Source organism: Battus philenor, unplaced genomic scaffold (genome assembly GCF_028537555.1).
Source record: "Battus philenor isolate CCGP_79_NKW_IND1 unplaced genomic scaffold, ilBatPhil1.0.hap1 SCAF_18, whole genome shotgun sequence".
Classification (NCBI taxonomy): domain Eukaryota; kingdom Metazoa; phylum Arthropoda; class Insecta; order Lepidoptera; family Papilionidae; genus Battus; species Battus philenor.
The window spans coordinates 10549963-10568819 of NW_027181680.1; the positions used below are offsets into that span (position 1 = coordinate 10549963).

The following is an 18857-nucleotide window of genomic DNA, read 5'->3' on the forward strand; positions in this document are numbered from 1 at the left end:
TCATTTCAACCTATAAAAGCCCTGATAGCAGAGGCAACACTGCAAGGCATATGCCATCTCGAAGATATCCTTGGGTTAACGTAATCGCCACGCGTCGTGGCAGGGTTGGCGATCATAGTGTGGCAGGACGCTGTCCATTCTCTGGATACTTGTTTGTGAGCAGTGGCAATTCCGTGTAACTAATGCATAGTGTGAATTATATGAGAGTGTACCTCGGGCATCGAACCTGCGACCTATGACTGCAAGTTTAAGGCCTCTGCTGCTTGGCTGTCATTGCTCACAGCCTCTATTCACTTTCAAATTTTCAGAATTCTATTTATCTTCTACACTATGTTTTAACTTTGTCAGTTGTAGAAGCATTAGCTTGAAGTTTGTTATACTGTTAATACAATACATTAAAAAGTGTTCAATTCACCGAATTTTAATAAATTTACGAGCAATTGCTGCCTTAAGTTTCTGGTATCACGGATTGACAAGCGCAGTGTAGAACATCCACCTACAAGACCTTCTCAAGGTCTTCAAAAAAACTTAAAAGGTTCTATTGGAAATCTTTGGGTAAGACCTATGTCCAGCAGTGGACATCTTACACGTTAAAAGTAGTAATCACATTATACCTTTTGACGTCATGTTCGAATTTGGAATTCTAGCATAGAATAATTGTTATTTTAAAGAACTCCTAATTCAAGAACAAAATAAAGAGACATTACAATACTAAAACACCGGGTTTAAAATAATAGTTATTTATTTAACAAAATAAGCCTACTACATCATAAATATTCTATAACAAAAACCTGTAATATAAACAGTATGTCAAAATGCACACGCACAGCTCAGCGCCTGAACTAGGGTTGTTGTCGATCGCTTTATGGTCGCGATTTACCAAAAGAAACTTAAACAAGTCTTTATGTCTTATATGTAAGGTTTATTTCACATAAAACTGACTAAAAAGTTTCTACATAATACAATTGCTTAGTTTTTACTGGTGCCAGATGGTATTGGGTCAGTGGGTGGTGCTTGTTGCTTCTCTTTGTTCCAATCCTTGAGACCTTCTGGTAGAGTCGTGTCCTCATCCAGCGAGCCAGTGCCTTCAACGAATTCCTCGTAAGTGCTCTTCTCTGGGAACGGCCTTGGTCCTAACAACTCTATCATGTCATCTCTACTTAAGATCTCCTGTTTGAGAAGTCTCTCCGCGACTTTGATTATGTTATCTTTGTGCGTTGTCAGCAACTGCGTCGTGTGCTGATGGGCTGAGTTTATTAACTCTCTTACTTCTGTATCTATCAGTTCTGCCGTTTTCTCTGAGTATGGTTTGTCAATGACCATTTCGCCGGGCTGTGGCATTTCGAAGGAGACATTCCCGACCTTAGCATTCATTCCGTAATGTACGATCTGCGCGTACGCACTCTGCGTTATCTTCTTCAAATCATCCTGGGCGCCTGTGGTTATTCTTCCGAAGAATATCTCTTCGCTGACCCTTCCGCCCAAGGTCATACACATTCGGTCGAACAGCTGTTCTTTGCTGTATAGGTATTGTTCTTTTGGCAGATACTGCGCATAACCTAATCCTTTTCCTCTGGGTATAATTGACACTTTGAGCAACGGGTCGGCGTGCTGCAAGAACCAGCCAGCCACCGCGTGACCAGCTTCGTGATACGCAACAATCTTCCTCTCGTCGGGTTGCAAGACGTTTGACTTCTTCTCCATACCGGCTACCACTCTCTCGATGGCCTGTTCGAAGTTCTTCATTGTGATGTCGTTCGCCAGTTCCCTGGCCGCGATTAAAGCCGCCTCGTTGCATACGTTCGCAATGTCAGCCCCAGTGAATCCTGCAAACAAAATTTATCTATTAACTCAATTATTTAATTATCGACTATAGGCTAAGCATTTGACTTCTGTCATGCCTAATTTTAAGTGATGACGAGGTCTAAGATGCTATATATACCTAGAAGAAAACTATTCTCTCTTAACTTGAACACTTCCAAGTTATAGTTAGCGTCGGTAGGTTGTTTCGTACCTTGGCTGTTCGCTCTAAGTAAGTAACAGTATCAAAACGCTTAGTGCGGATTGGGATTGTCTGATGGAATAAAGGACACAAGCAAAACAATTGATGTAACTCCAAAGTACACTCTTCAAAACTTATAGAACACATATTCCTTAAATTAATTACATAATAATTCACAGCCATTACTTAGGGGTTTATTGTAATACGGCAGATAGTTGCCCCTAAAAATGTTACTAATTTTTTTGTGGGCTTTTAGCTTAGAAAAATATATAACCACCTATTCCTTATTGTTATATAAAGCCTTAAACTACTTTATCTTACGTATATTAATATATTTATCTAAGGAGATAAGATTATCATGTATATATCGACTATTTCCCATCATAATATTTTCTTCACGAAACTTTTCTCAATGAGTTTCTAGTTCTCATTTTGTTAACGTCGACGGTCATCACCTGAATATACTTGAAGATAAGAAATAGATGTAAAAGCTTTAAGAGGTATGAATGTATACATATATGCTCATTTCCTGTCAATTAATATATGGTTATACCAAAAATCAATGATTTCAGAAATAATTTATATCATAAGCTAACATAGTTTTAAAAAGCTCTTTTCAAAATAAGGATTGCTATATTGAAGTTTAATTATTTAATAATCATATTAATTAATAATAAATTATTTACTATTTGTACTTGCAGACTTTATAATGCCAGAAGTTATTGCCTATCGCATTCAAATAGAAAAAATAGATTGTAACATGTTCCAGAGTAATTACTTTACATAGGTTATTTAGAAATAGTTGTAAGTTTAAAATGAGTAATGTGCCTGCCTATTTTAAATCACCTATATTCTACATATTTATAATCGAATGTAAGTAAAAGCATTGGTTTATTGGATTCATGTTGTGAGAAAAATATAACTTCGCATCGAAATAAATACATTTACAATTTAATGTTAATTAAGACGTATGGAATATGATAGAGTGTGTCGGATGGATTTGTTCTAAGAATCACAAGTCGTTCCCGCACACGACGCGTCCTCTGCCGACGTTGCAAACAGCAAAATGCTGACGGAGCCTGTGAACGACTGTAATCAATTCTTCGGAATTTGTTTATATATTTAAGAAGCGATAAAAATAGTTCCATTGGTGTTAAATTCAAAGCTTGTTCATCTCGTTGTCTTTGTTTTTATATATTCAACGAAATATTATGTATATTTCATTAATTAAAATGAATTTAAGAATGTATTAGCGTAAAGCTTAAGAAATGCACGACAGATTGTTTTTTGTTTAAATTTAGTTAAGAAGATTTTCCGTTCAGGCCGCGTGGTGCATATCATTCACCTTTAAAATTAAAAAAAAAGTCGTTAAAGACGTATGCTTTAATTAAATTTATTAAAAAAAGTTATAATTAGCGGGAAAAAAGTTATAATTTTTAATATGCATTACGCAATGTGAAGTTATCTATATTAGACCCTACAATTCATTTATTTAAGAATCCTTTGTTTTTCAATGAGAACTGCAAATGGCCTAGACGAAAAGTGCAGCGAGGGTCGTATACGCCCTACATGGCATGTAATGTTTTACGGCATGAAGTTTCTTATAAAAACAAAAATTATAAGGAGATATATAGGTTGATTGGTTATAAATATAAAAGATTTTCACAAAGAAGGCGCTGATGGTCTTATTTGAAGTCAATGAAGAGGCCTATCCAGTAGTGGAAGTTCAGCAGTAGAACTGATGACGGTGAAAATAAAATGTCTCTCCCATATCGTGTCCGTGTAAAAAACACTACCCCAGCGCCATCTAGTTATCGCGCGGATTAATGGGACAAACTGTAACCGGATGGCTAAAGCATGGATGCACAGACCGCGGCCCGCCGGTCGAATGCTGGTGGCCCGCCGAGAGCAAAAATAATACTCTCGTACATTCGAAAAATATCGAATTCTATTCCAGAATAAAACCCAAAAAATTTAAATTACCAATACTTCTGCCGACCGGCCCTCCATCAGTTCATGATTTGCCCGAGTGGCCCCTAGTATAAATAAGTCTGTGCAACCATGGGCTAAAGTTATATTGAAAATGTTAGAGAAAGTATGGAGAAATAAATACCAAGAAGAATCAAATTGAAACGTGCCCGTTCTAGTGTGCGTAAAAAATCGGGATGGTTAAACCTGATACAAAGCAAAGAATAGACGCATTCGAGATATATTGGCGCCAAATGATAAGAATCCCAGTAGGCAATGCACCACACTAATTCTTCTATCATTAAAGAGCGCAGAATAAAGATCCCACTATCCAGTTTGCTTCCGTAGAATACTCTATTACTTTGGCCACATTGCACAGAGGAGCTCGGTGAATTGTCAGACAATCGTCACCTACTCTGACTTCATAAAACTTTCACAAAATTGAACAGCCTGGAAAAAGATTGTAGCAGGAACTGACCTGCTTGACCACGACCCTCAGTCATGAGAAAGCAACAAAGAAGATAACCTTATAAACATGAAGTAATATAACTATTTTTCAGGATCATACTTAAAGTAACATGTTGTGGTTTAGACAGCAAACACATCTACTTTTTTCCTATACCAATATACAAATCAGTTTAATCATATAAAACAAAATAGGGTATTGTATGCACACACGATTTCATAAATTCAAATTGTGTCCATCTATAAACGGAAGTGATAGTTACCACTCTATATATGTAAGCAATAAGTCAAAGAAGAGCAAAATTGACATGACTCACAAGTAAATTCTCACAAAAATAAATTGTTTGATAATCGGGGTAGATTATTTTATAAAATAATAAATTAATTTATCAAAATCTTCATTTAAATTATCAAGAATTTGAATTTCAACTGAAAGTTATCAGTGCAATATTTTTAACTTATGGTTGCCTAGTTAAATTGTAATATATATCAAATTATTATTTAACTAGGCTATAGATATAAAAATGTATTATTATATGTAATAGTATTCTATACATCAGGGTGGGTTAACCTGCAGCTCTTTGAAGGATTATTTGTCTCTCCATAGATGTACCCCCAAAGGTTGTCTGATAGAGTTTGCTTTAAGTGATAAGATCGCCTTTTGTACCATTTAATTATTTCTTTTTTTTCGTATATTTATTGTTTATGGTGTGCAAAAAAGTGATAACAAATAAATACAATACTTCGATTTTCATTTAAAAAAAATATTATGAAATTAAAAAATCAATTAGTATTAATTAATCAAGTTATGGTATTTTTAATAAACATCTGTTTATTTTAGGTGTAATGGACATTCTTCTGTGTAGGTAGTACCTAGAAGAGGACAAGACTGCTGCCCATGTACTACTTTGGTGTATTGGAATAGCCCCAACGGGGCTACCATCACAACATCAAGGATCTGCTGGGATTTTTCGAGATGTTGGGTTGGCTCGAATAAGGCAAGCCCCAGCCAGAAATAAGCACAGTGCCACTTGGTTGTGAAAACAAGTCCACAGAGATAAGAAAACCAGCATTAAAAATTAAAAAAATTAAAATAATAATTGAAGAGTGACACTAATTATTATTTATTATTAATGAAATTATCAAGATAAGTATAATTGTCGTGTTTAATTTTTAATATTTAAATTTAATACACATATGTATATTGTAATTCCATTTACATGTTTTCAATTATACTTAATTTCTGTCTTTTTTTAAATAAATTTAGGATACCTTTTTAACATCTAATGCAAAATGACTGCCATTATCAAGAAGCTTGACCACTCTGCTATCTATATAAAAATGAATCCCTATTTCTCTTAGATATGTTATAAGTTGAAGAGAATCAACCTATATAACCAAATACTTTATAGAGGAAAAATTATGGTAAAAAGAAAAGAAAATTTAGAAAAATTTGCATAATTGAAATTTGAATGATTGGATGACTATTGAAGCTCAGCCAATCAGATAGTTTGTTTTGATCTTCAGATGTTTGACAGTTCACCCACTGCAAATTTGTATTGTTTTTTTTTAAAGTTGCTTTGTACATATTTATCAATCTCATAATTAATTTATTTATTTCACCTTTAATCTATAAACAAAGTGATCACTATGAAATAAATTAAATTATATTTATATTAGAATTTACATTTCAGTTAGTAAATATCTACTGCAAGGCATAGGCCTCTCTCAAAGATTGATATGATGATCAGTCTCATGCTTCTTTTCTGCAATCTTTACTATTTCTGTTTGGATACAACAGACCAATAAGTTTTACCTTTAAAAATATGTCAAAGCAGATAGTAGTGCAAAATTACATACCTGGTGTTAGTGCTGCCATCTTGCGTGCTAAGTTGTCTTTATTTAGTGAACTCTTAAGAGGGGCCAAGTGTACTTTAAAAATGGAAGCTCTGCCTTTAATGTCAGGTGCCGGTACAAAGATCTGTCTATCAAATCTGCCAGGACGGAGGAGAGCTTTATCCAGAATATCAACTCTATTAGTTGCTGCAAGCACTACAACATTTGTTGTGGTGTTGAAACCATCCATCTCAACAAGAAGTTGATTAAGAGTATTTTCTTGTTCAGAGTGACCGCCAAAACTACGACCTCCACGTTTCCTGCCAACTGCATCTATTTCATCAATAAACAGAATGCATGGAGCATGTTTACGGGCCATTGAAAACATGTCTCGAACTCTAGAAGGACCTACACCTACAAACATTTCAAGAAACTCTGAACCAGAAACTGTTATGAATGGTACATTGGCTTCTCCAGCTGTTGCTTTAGCTAATAAGGTTTTACCCGTTCCAGGAGGGCCAGTAAGTAAGGCTCCTTTAGGTATTTTAGCTCCTAAATCTATATACTGCTGAGGATTTTTTAAGAAATTAACAAATTCCATAATTTCAATCTTTGCTTCTTCACATCCTGCTACATCTTGGAATTTTACACCAATGTCAGTTGGGTTTATTAATTTTGCCGTAGATTCCATGACACCTCCGAACAGGCCACCACCTTTTCGTCCTGTTCCACCCATCATGTTAGCAGACCTTTTCATCATATAAATTAAAAAGCCTATTATTAAAATTGTAGGCAGCATGCCAGTCAAACTAGATGCTTCTACCTCTGTTTTATAAATTACAGGGACAAAGTTAGGAGGATCTATATTAATTTCGATTTGTGCATTTTCTAAATTTCTTTCAAAGGAATCAACACTTCCTATTGCAAACCAAATCACCTTGCCTTCAAGTGAAGCGCCCGGTTGTAGTTTTACTCTAACCCATTTCTTATTTATGACTTCCAGTTTTTCAACAGCACCTTTGTTTAGGTACAAGTTGACAAAATCTCGCCAGCTAATCTCTCTGTACCTGAGTTCAAAGTAAGCAATTGATGCTAACAACGTTACAACACCCATTGCACCAAACATCATCCATTTTTCTCGATCTTGATTGTCGAAACCACCACGTCCGCCTCCTTTACCACTCCCTGAACTTCCAGAGAACATATTTATGTTCCATTTGTCTTGCGACGACGAAGGTTTTGACGGTGGTGGTGTAGTTTTGGAAGGTGCAGGTGATTCATCTTTTCCACTCTTTTTAGCCTGTTTTTGACTAGCACTGGGCTGAAAGTATTTTTCAAATCCTTTTGGAGGCTTTTTACAAAATTCATACCATTGATTTAATACGGAATCGAGTGCCGGAACGCCGACTGGTTGCAATTTGTGACCATTGAAATGTATCTTTGTTAACTGTGATTGAGTTAGTCGCAAACCTTTCCACATTTTGATCTGTACGATATTTACAATTATCTTATTTTTAATTAATTGTTTCGCAATATTATTTTGGCCAGTGCCCTAAAAAAAGACAGAAACTAAAGTCATGACAAAAACATGGTTATATATCTGTCAAAATGCTCGTTAAGTAACAGTGTTGCACAATTTTGTGAAACGTTCATGTTAAGTTATATCAGTTTTAGAAGGGTAAAACTATTCGATACTAAAATTAGGTTTACAAGAATAGTTAAATATATATACAAATTTACGTTAAGTACTTTTTTCAAAGACTTCGAAAAGTTCATTCTATTTAGATGAATAAATGTTGCCCAGTGTCAAAAATAAAATCATATGTTTTTTGTTTAACATCTGTGCAGCGAAATTGAAGTTCAATTTATTCAGTTCAGTAAATAAAAGTCAGGAATTATACGTAACCCTTTTATATTGTTTACATACAGATATATAATTTTAAATTTAACTCCAAAAAGTATTGTGAAATATTGCAACGTCAATAATTGCTGTAATAAAAACTAAATTGTAACAGTTTGAAAGCGACGACGACATGGATCAAGAGAGACCAGAAAGTACAGTAAATCATGGAAAACGAACTCGACCTTTGTTACTGCAACCGAGTCCAAAGATCGCAAGATTATCAGCGTACGGGAATTCATCAAGTTCCGTGCTAAAAAACTCAAAGAAGCTGGGGCCTCATTCGCTCAGAAAAAGTAGAATATCGTTTAATAAGAGTGATGTACCTCCTCCAGGTACTCCTGTACCTGATAAACATGTCCGTAAAGCGGGCCCTTATTTGCTAGGCCCTAAACTCGGTCCTAGTCCAGTTAAAAGTATAGTTCAGTGTTTGGCACGAAAAGAAAAAACAGATGATTTTTATCAAATAAAAATTTTGACTTTACGAAACGAAGGTCAGCCTGAGTCACAGGATGATAGGCAAGGAAAGATGTTAATGCACACAGAGTATTCACTGTTGTCGTTGTTAAAGGACCAGGAAGGAGTTGTCCATCACCATGGTCTCTTTAAGGTAAAACTTATTAACAACATTAATGCTTAGCATTGTGCTAATAGTAATACAGTTCATGGACCCCTCCGTTCCGTGAACTCATTTCCAATGAAGCTGTAAATGCCGCAAGGCTAACAGCACAAACTTCACACAAGACTATAGACTATAGCTAATAGTAAAAACACATAATGTACTCTTATCTTTTTGTATCCAATGTTGTGGTAGATCTAATCATTGTTTGCTGTTAAAATGTAAGTATGTTTAACCCTACCCCCTTGAACTTTTATCTTTATATGTAAACAGTTTTCTTGTATATTGTTACAGCTTTCGTCATCATTTCTGTTATAGGACGTTCACTGCTAGACTTAGGACACTCCAATAAGACTTGGAAGTGGCTTGCATCAAACATTATTCACTATCATTATTATATTTCTACCTTAAACTATTATGAAATAGTCGCTAGTTGACTTTTAAAGTTAGATGCTTGTTTGTTTATGAGTAATAACAAAATAATTTTTACTTTATACTTTGTATCTAAAACTTCTAGATATACCTATGACTTAGTAAATATAATTTTTGTTTTGTGAAAGGATGAAATAAATAAAGTTATTGCTTTTGTTTAGTCTAAAATTCTAATAACATTGGTTTAACATTAATCTTAGATCAGTGGCATTGGGCTAAGGTAATTGAGTGCTGCAAAGATAAGGTGGACACTGCTATCAATGAAATCGAAAGGTTTAATTGTTGTAAAGCTATTCAGCCATACAAAAGGTGGACAGATGATGTTATAGAAATCGCAGGAACAATGCTACAGACAGAGATGTATGGAATATTCTGTAGGAGGCCTACACTTAAAGTGATGACTTGGAGCCCCCAAATCATTACTAACATTATTTCAGATGTAACTTTTAAAGATTGGGAAATGAACAGCTTCATTCATTGAATGACAATTTTTGTTAAAAATATTTATATTGCATTCAAATATTTCCAGGACCATGCACTGGAGGAAATCCCCAATCCTAATGGTCCAGGTTTTGTATACACTGGCCGAGTTCGTCAGAGGCTGTTCCTTGTTCTAGACTGTGTCACATCACACCAGTTTAGTGAGAAGGGTAGCGAGCTGATCAACCTTCAGCAGTATGTTACAAAAGTCAAGAAAGTTCCAGAAAAAGAAGCTGTGCTTATATTTTACGATATTGTTAGGGTTGTTGCAAATTTACATAAGGTAAATATTTAAGCTAATTTGAAATAACATGTTTTACCTCTCCTTATTGTAATTATTTTTAGTATTGTCAATATTCATTTGGCTTTAGAAAAGGTGTTTTGGAATGTTACATGTACAGGGCGATTGTAAAAGGGTAGTAAAAATAATTTAATAAGCTAAACATTTAGCCCTTTAAACCTACACAGATTTTAAATCATGCTATATCATCACTCACAAATAGGTAACATTAATTTATTTTTTCTTTTGGCAAGCAACAGGCCAATGGGCTAACCCATAATAAACAAATACTAATTTTAATATGTAGTAATTCAAATTTATAAAATTCTTTTTCTTAATATGTTATTATTTCTGAAACAATTGATCTTATATAATATTCGAAACCCCCTTTAAAAGTTATTTAAAATCACACTACATGATTTAAAAGTTAATGTAGAAGTTTATTTTAATGGAGAAAACAGTATCTTATAGCATCATACCATACAATAGTACCTTTCCATTTAGCTATACATTTTAAATATAGTTTTAAAATATTGGTTCAAACTATATATTAACTAAAACTAAATATAAACAATATTGTATAATTATAGTACAAAAACTACATATTTATTAGTATCAAAGTGCATACTTTGCATTCAATTTGTGAGTGTCTATGTACACACAATACTGAGAAATTTTCATCACCATCATCTTCATCATTTTATCCATAGGATGTCCGTTGCTAGACTAACTCTCCTGTAGATTTTTGATAGATCTGTTTGGAAGCGCCCTGAGTTGAGTGTGTTCAATATGCATGAAATTGCATGTTTTTTTACTAAACTAGATTTGATTGAATGTCTATTTATATGTTCTCATCTCTTAAAACAATTGCCCACCTTACCAATAGTATGTATTGAAATTTAGTCAATGAAGTCTTTCTTATAAATAGGCCATATGAAACTAAATTATGCTTGCTTTAAATTGTATGAAAATATTATTATACCATTTGATTAGGCTTATTTAGTGTAACAGCCGTTCCTATTTCATGCCTCCAGATGAAAACGTTAGTTGCTTTGAACAGGATATTGTACAACAAAGCTATGTGTAATATTATTTATTTATTACACATAGCTTAACTTAACTTTGTAATAATATTATTTATTTTTATCATATTGTTTACTATCCTTAACCACTTGTATTATCACATATTTATTGTCACCATTTTACCCATAGGATGTTAACTGTTAGACATAGGCCTCCCCCGTCGATTTCCAATAGGAGCTCTCATAGATTTTGGAGAGTGTGCATTTCAATTACACCTAATATTTCCCCAATCTTCTTTCTTCCATACTTACATACACTTCGACATACATGGCTCTGCAAGTGTTTTGCTGCAACTTTTATATTGTGAACAGTCAGAGTGGTACAGCCTATCTGCGTCATTGTTTCCAGTTTTCGTCATCACTTAATATCAGATTATATATATACTGGACCAGTTGAACACTGTCTGAGCCCAGCATCTTCGAGGACCATAAAAAGTTAGTCTGTGCACTTAACAGGGAGATATCTTACGCCTTCCTTGATAGCCTGTGATCTCCACTGTGGAACCTTAAGGCTTCAGCAGCCACTAATGCTATATGGACGGTACATTGACACTTCAACTTGTTGATCTGCTGGGCTCTGTAGACAACTACAGAGAGTCTCCTCACTGCCCATTTTATTTTATTTTTTTTACTATAAATGTAAAACATTTTCATGTTTGCTAACATTTTAAGTATACTGAATATTGTTTTTTATTTGTTGTTTTCAGAGAAACATAGTACACAGAGATCTAAAATTGGGAAATATTGTGTTAAACCAAAGAACTGGACGAATAACTATAACAAATTTCTGCTTGGGCACTCACCTGGGCAGTGATCGGGATTTATTAAAGGATCAGAGAGGTTAGAGAACAGCTATTATATATAACATATGTAATTTCTCAGCATTCCATGGATTCACCATGTGGGTGCCTGGTCCACCGTGTTGAAGAGAGGTGCCGGGTATGGTGTTAAAAAATCTACCAAACTAAATTCATAATAAATCTACTAAAGCTGCTTTGGAAGCTCATTTTAAAAACGAGCCCATCTTCGCTTCTATATAAAAATTAAGGATATAATGGATGGTATTAGATGACTTAAGTAGTGGAAAATCAAATATTTTAAGTAAAACTTCTTATACATGTAGATTATTCCAAAATGTCTTTATTTAAGTACATATATTGAATATTTGAATGCAAAATTAAAGTATAAAAAGTGTTGGATTATTATTGAAAATATTGAAATAAAAAAACAGTGTGCGAATGAGCGAGAGAGATGGATAATAATTCCTGTTTGTGTGAGTGAGAACACCAACTACAATTGAATATATGGTAGGACAATGTGTTATTGATCTCTTAGGCTTCACCAATGTATTTCATTATGCCAGTATGGTTTTTACATGGCCAGAAGCACTGTATAACGTGTAGCTAATTGGTTTCCATTTGAGCATCTGGATCAGCTGTTCAATCGCGAGTTTGTCATAGGGTTATCCAACAGGTTAAAGTTGACAATTTATGATATGTTGTCATTGTAAAATATATTTTTTTTAGTAATTATGCAGGGTGATTGATTATAGGTGTAAAATTTGTCAAAGGGTGAACATACACTACAATGGTCGCCAAAAAGCTTTAAAGCTTTTATATCTATTTACAGTTGATCCGAATAAATGATTACTCGGAAATATGGTATATAAATTTAATTTTTGTATAACAATGTGATAGGCCAATAATTTCTGGAGCAACAAACAAAAAAAATGTAATACGTTCGCAATTCGAATTTTGAAAACGATTTTTCTTTCTATATTATCATTATATTAACCATTGATTTTTAGATAGGGTGTACCATATATACATAAATTGACAGCAAATATCCAAAAAGCCAATCACTCTGTAGATACCCACATACTTAAAATAAGTGATAATTAACTGTGTATTAACTATGTGAATGAATTTTCCAGGGTCCCCAGCATATATTTCGCCAGATGTGTTAATGTGCAAGCCGTATCTTGGAAAGCCTTCTGATATGTGGGCTCTTGGAGTAGTGCTATATACAATGCTGTATGGACAATTTCCATTTTGTGACACAAGTCTCGCACAACTGTTTAGTAGGATACAGGCTGCCAATTATAATATTCCGCCGTAAGTACATTTAACATACTTTTTTAGATCCTTTGACATGATATGATGATGAATAATTAATCTTTTTGCTCGACCTCAAATTCGAGAGTGAGACGTCTGTCTGCATTGTCGTTGATAATCAAGAAGAATCAAGAAAATTGTGGAATTTGGGATGTTGTCTAATTAAATGATTAATATTATAAGTATCAAACATTGTTCAATTTTATTTAAAAAGCAAATGTTGAGTTTTTTGTTGGCTCTTCTCAGCAGATCACATTCCGAGCCAGTAGTCGCTTATTATGTATTGCTTTAAAATAATCTACGATTCAAAAATATCTGTAAATGCCTATTTGAATAAAGATATTTTGAGTTTGAAATTTAATGAAACACTGTACTCACCCTCTGATATATTTATTTATTTAGTTGTTAAATTTTTAGTTATTAATTTATTAGTCATTAATTGATTTAATTATTATTTGATTATTTATTTATTACACACATATATGTTTTTATATAATATATTTATATATATATACTTTCACACTTGTTATAAATTATATAAATTTTAAGGATCGCGGCATTTTTTAAATTAACTATTACCTCTTGGAGTGTTTTTAGATCACTTGATTGAAAATTTATTGCAACTTTTTTACTACTACTTTTCTGTACCGACATAGCACTATTGACTTACAAATGTATTCATTAAATTACAGGGACGGAAATTCTGTACAAGTTTCTGACAACACGATATTCCTGATCCAAAGGTTGCTTGTGAAAGATCCAAAACATAGATTACTTGCAGATGATGTAAGTTATTGATCAGTTGTATTACTCATATATATGACATATTAATACGTGCTAATATTTTACTTAATAACAGTAATGTTGAGTTTGTTGAGTTTTAAATGAATGTCCATAGGAAATGGAAAAAGACCTGGTTATTGCCGACCTAGATGTATGTTATAGCGAAGTCACTAGCAGACTGTGATGCATAAAGATAACTTATAGAAGAGAAGATGCGATTATTGGACACTAAAAGTCATCACTCTTTTTCTCTACGACTAAAAAGAAACTCTTATTGGATCAATCATGTTAGCTGATCCATGACCAGTTCCATCCAGACCACCTCCAACGACCGGTGACTTGACACTAGAAGACACTATATATATATATGAAATTTAAAATAGTGTTTTTCTACTATTTAGTTCACGGACCCTTCCGCTCCGTGAGCTCAGTACCGATGAAGCTGTAAAAGCCTTAGAGCTAACAGCATTAACATCTTCAGAAACAATATGTTTTACTACCTGTTAAGACAATTAACGTTGCAGTTCTCCAGATATTTTTTTTTAAGAAAAATACAAATTTACTTATTTAGTTACTTTAGAACATTGAAATTTCCGGCGCCAAATGCGCTATTCACTACTGACGTGTCATTATGACATAGGCTTCATGCAGATTTTTCTAAATATTTTATTTGCCTTTTTTTTTAAATAATTTACAAAATGTCCACTCTTTGATGTTTTAAAGTCTAATGTAAAAAAAACTCTAGGTTCTAGATCAGCTGTCAACTATAATAGCGGGTTACGTGATAGTACCCAATCCACCTGAAGATCTCCAAGTGGTTCCTGACGTACCGCTGGATGAAGATAAGGAGGATAAACCTTCGACCGCACAGTCCAGCGAAGTGGATAGAAAACCTTTCATCACTATCCCGGATAGCGGTGGCGAAAGGATTACTAATCCTAACGTAAGAGAGATGTTACAATTATTTATTTTAGTTGTAATATTAGCGGTTAAGTGTTGAGATAAAGAGTTTTTGGGAGCATTATTTATCATTAATGGTCATGATAGACTATTTTTGCGACATATCTCTAGCGGCGCATCTCCAAACCTGGGCCAATGGGGCTCTGCCATCTTTATTTCAACTTTAGGACAGATTTTACAGAAAAATCCTGTTACATCAACTTATGTATAAAACGTTAACTGGTTCACTTATACAAATATATTGCCAAAAGCTATAGGACTGTGCATTCTAATAAAAAATGTAAAATGTAACACTTTGAACAGTATAATTCTACCTTTGATGTGCCATGCCTCACCTTAGCCTTTCTAAAAATCTTACAACCCCCTGTGTAACATATATATTTTTTTTATATTGGAGCGAGAGGGTTAACCTCCTGTCAAGACCACTTTTGAATTGTCTTCCTTACCAATCAAATTGCTTCACTATGGGGCGTGTGCTCCACGTCGGGAAACACGGCTTTTGAGTGATCACTTTATTGACTTAATATGAAATAAATAAATAAATTCTTTGATGAACATTGGCTGATTGTAGAGAGAGGGGCTGGGTATAGTGCTTGAGGCTGACGACCTACGTACGGCGTTAGGAGGCCTCCTTACAATGCCTTGACATTCATCTTCATCTACCAAATGTTTCTTTACTGGCTTGCTCAAGGCGGCAAATTAACATATTAATTTCGTGAATTAAAAAATCCTTCTTGAATTAAAAATGTGTCTTAATCTTCTAATATATAAAATTCTCGTGTCACGGTGTTCGAACTTGAACTCCTCTGAAACGGCTCGACCGATTTTTACCAAAATTTATATACTTCTTCAGTAGATCTGAGAATCGGCTACTATCTATTTTACATACCCCCAAGTGACAAGGGTCACCCTTAAATTTTTTTTTAATTTTTTGACGAAATTTTTTGTTTTTATTTTTTTATGATACAGCATACAAAAATACATACAACCCTAAATTTTTACCCATCTACGATCAACCCTTATTTTTTATTTGTAAATTAAAAACATATTTTTTTAGCAAAACAACGATTGCGGGATCAACTAGTATGTGTATAAAAATGGACATACAAAGCAAAAACGTTACAGATTTTCCAAGGAAGTGTGGTATAAACTTCCAAAAGCTAACACAAGTTAGGTATCTAAGACAAAATTTTAACTGGCAAAAAAATTTAAAACCTAAAGCACACTGGGGTCCGTTCACAAAACACGTTACATGAAATTTTAATTTTATTTAAAAATAGTTTTGCACTAGGTTATATTTGAGTAGAAATGAAGATTAAATTTTCAATTATTTTCGCAAATCTGTCTTCGCTGCACACCATTTAAAGCAATATGGCGCCGGAAATATTCAAAATGGCGGCGTGAGCAACAAAATATTAGGTTAAAATAAAATACGGCACTTAAAAAAAAATCCTGTTTGCTATGTTTTTGTACTTAAGGGTCACATTGTAAATTACTTCGTAGAACACACTTTGTAATAATGTATTTGCTTTCGGACTATTTCAATGTTTATTAAATATGTCATCTTGTATTATTATTTAAAAAAATAGTCCCGCTGAGTTTCGTCTGTCCATCTTTTGAGGGAAGCAATAATTATCCGAACAAGTGGTACATTCGTATTGAAGCAAATATAACCTGTAATCCTTTCTGTGTTGAATAAAAAATATTTGAGTACAAACTTATTTGAAATTTAATCATTACAGGAGGAGTTGGGTGTATTCTGCGTACCTTTTCCGGATTTCTTCGCATTAAACTTCCCATCATCGAATCGAACGCAACAGAATGGAATCATCATCCATCCAACCCACACCGCAGTTGACTCATCATCTATATCATCACCCAACAACAATCAACGCCAGATCACCGTACAAAGGATCGGCCGAGACGCTAGACCATTATTACCATGCGAGATAGCAAGATACCAACACATGTTCGCTTCAAATCAACGCGCAGAAGGTTCTAGAAGGTCGGAGGTTCAGAACTTTGTTCCAGAACCTAGACAGGAGCGCCCAGAAAATTCAAGATTAAGAGCGTTAGCTCAGAGGATACCCAGGTTAAATGCAATAGCGGCTCAAAGTTCATCATCAGACTTTAGAGTAATACCATGGTCTGAAAGATCTAGGTTACAAATCGAACGCTCATGGGACCAAGACTATGTCCTAAGACTGCCAGTACTAGATATTTCTAGGATGCCTAATAGGATTATGAATCCTCCACCTGTACACACGATAAACCCAGAAGCGGTTATAAATAATCCAAGACCACCCGTAGACAATTCAGAGCTAGATTATAATTAGGTATTTTTTACTATAATACAGTCACTAGTATTTTAGGCAGCGCATTCAAGCCCTTCACGTTTAAAAAAATCAAAGTCTATGGTACTAAAAATACATGTGTGTTTATGTATACCTACATATAAAGTTATTTTTCTTTGTCAAGAAATACATGGGTATTTATGCATGCAAAAATAAAAAGTTATATTTTTGTATGTATTTATATATGCATATAAATAGAGATATATTTATGTACATGCTTGTGTATATAAATTTATAAGTACATTTCGTTTGGCAAAAATACATAAGTATTCATGTATGCGTAAATAAAAAGTTTGTATTTATGCATGTATATACATAATTATTTTTATGTATATATTTCTGTCTACATATACCTAAAGTATTTTTCTTTGTCAAAAAATATTAAGAAAAAAATTAAGTATTTATGCATGCATGCATATATAAAAAGTTATATTTCATTGGCATAACTAAATGATATAAATTTTACATTTTAAATGGTAATTTCCTTGAGTAACAAGAGATAGATATTTAATTTGGCTGAGATTACAATGGCAAATATGTAATTATTTTCACAAGAAAATTAATTTGACTGTAAAAATAAAAAAAAATCAAATATTGATTCTTAATATTAAAGGTTTTTAAATAGGATAAAATAATTTATCTAGTGTATAGATATGGTCTAATTATTTTTAAACAATTAAAAAATGAATGGACCTAAAAAAAAATGAAAACAGGCTAAGATAATCATTAAGGATTTTATTAAAAATAACATTTGAATAATCTGTTATATTGACATAAGTAAAATATTTTATACAGTGTATATATAGTGTAATTATTTTTACTATTTCTGAAAGGCTCATATTTACTTTATTGTATGCAAGAAAACGAAGTGCAATATCAAAAATACATAAGTATACTGGGTGGTTGGATATGGGTGTAAAGACTATAAAAAGGGGTTAATGTATAGCTAATTTGTCAGCAAAACGCTATAATATTTTACACACATTTCCAAACATCTTGTATAATGTGATCGCTCTGACACTCAAATGGAATGCAACAGGCCGATAATATCTGATAATAATGCTGGTATAGATAGTAAAAAATAATTAATTTTAATATGTGATAATCCGAATTTTAAACACGCTTCTTCTAACTACAATATTTATTATTTCTTAAAGCATTGTATTTTGGGTATATCATACATTAATTCACAGCAAATGAGATATTTCGCTCTTTTTCGCCCTAGCTTTTATACCTTTAAAGAATCATCCTGTACATGTCGGTGAAATAGCGTTAATAATGTTTTAAACAAACGTGATCTAACAAATCTCACATCTCTAACATTATTTGGATAATTACAACGAAGTTCCAAAACATATATTTATATATACATGTTCATGCCCTTTAACCACTTTTTATATATGTGTACAGAGAATTGTGTAAATATTTAAGCAGATTTCCTTTTAAGGAACAAAGTCTGATTTTCACCCTCTCAAATGTTAATGGTAGTGTTTTTGTAATATTGGTATATTTGTAGGTACTTACTATTTGTAATTTGGTAACTTAGTAGATTTTGTATAGAAATTTAGTGTTAAGTGTTGCC

At 33.3% G+C, this 18857-nt stretch overlaps 2 protein-coding genes across 2 annotated transcripts; one reads left to right on the forward strand and one right to left on the reverse strand.

Annotated features, from left to right (window-relative positions):
- Positions 1-754: 754 nt before the first annotated feature.
- Positions 755-7856, reverse strand: Afg3l2 (AFG3 like matrix AAA peptidase subunit 2). Its single transcript, XM_068763439.1, has 2 exons — positions 6296-7856; positions 755-1826 (listed from the first exon to the last, which is right to left on the reverse strand). The coding sequence occupies exons 1-2, from the start codon at positions 7749-7751 to the stop codon at positions 970-972; spliced, it is 2313 nt and encodes a 770-aa protein (XP_068619540.1). The 5' UTR covers positions 7752-7856; the 3' UTR covers positions 755-969.
- A 307-nt stretch (positions 7857-8163) lies between these two features.
- LOC137920304 (serine/threonine-protein kinase 40-like) lies at positions 8164-17399 on the forward strand. Its single transcript, XM_068763599.1, has 7 exons — positions 8164-8781; positions 9752-9985; positions 11772-11904; positions 12998-13178; positions 13871-13964; positions 14707-14904; positions 16664-17399. Exons 1-7 carry the CDS (start codon positions 8305-8307, stop codon positions 17255-17257), a joined length of 1911 nt encoding a protein of 636 aa, XP_068619700.1. The 5' UTR covers positions 8164-8304; the 3' UTR covers positions 17258-17399.
- Positions 17400-18857: the final 1458 nt, after the last annotated feature.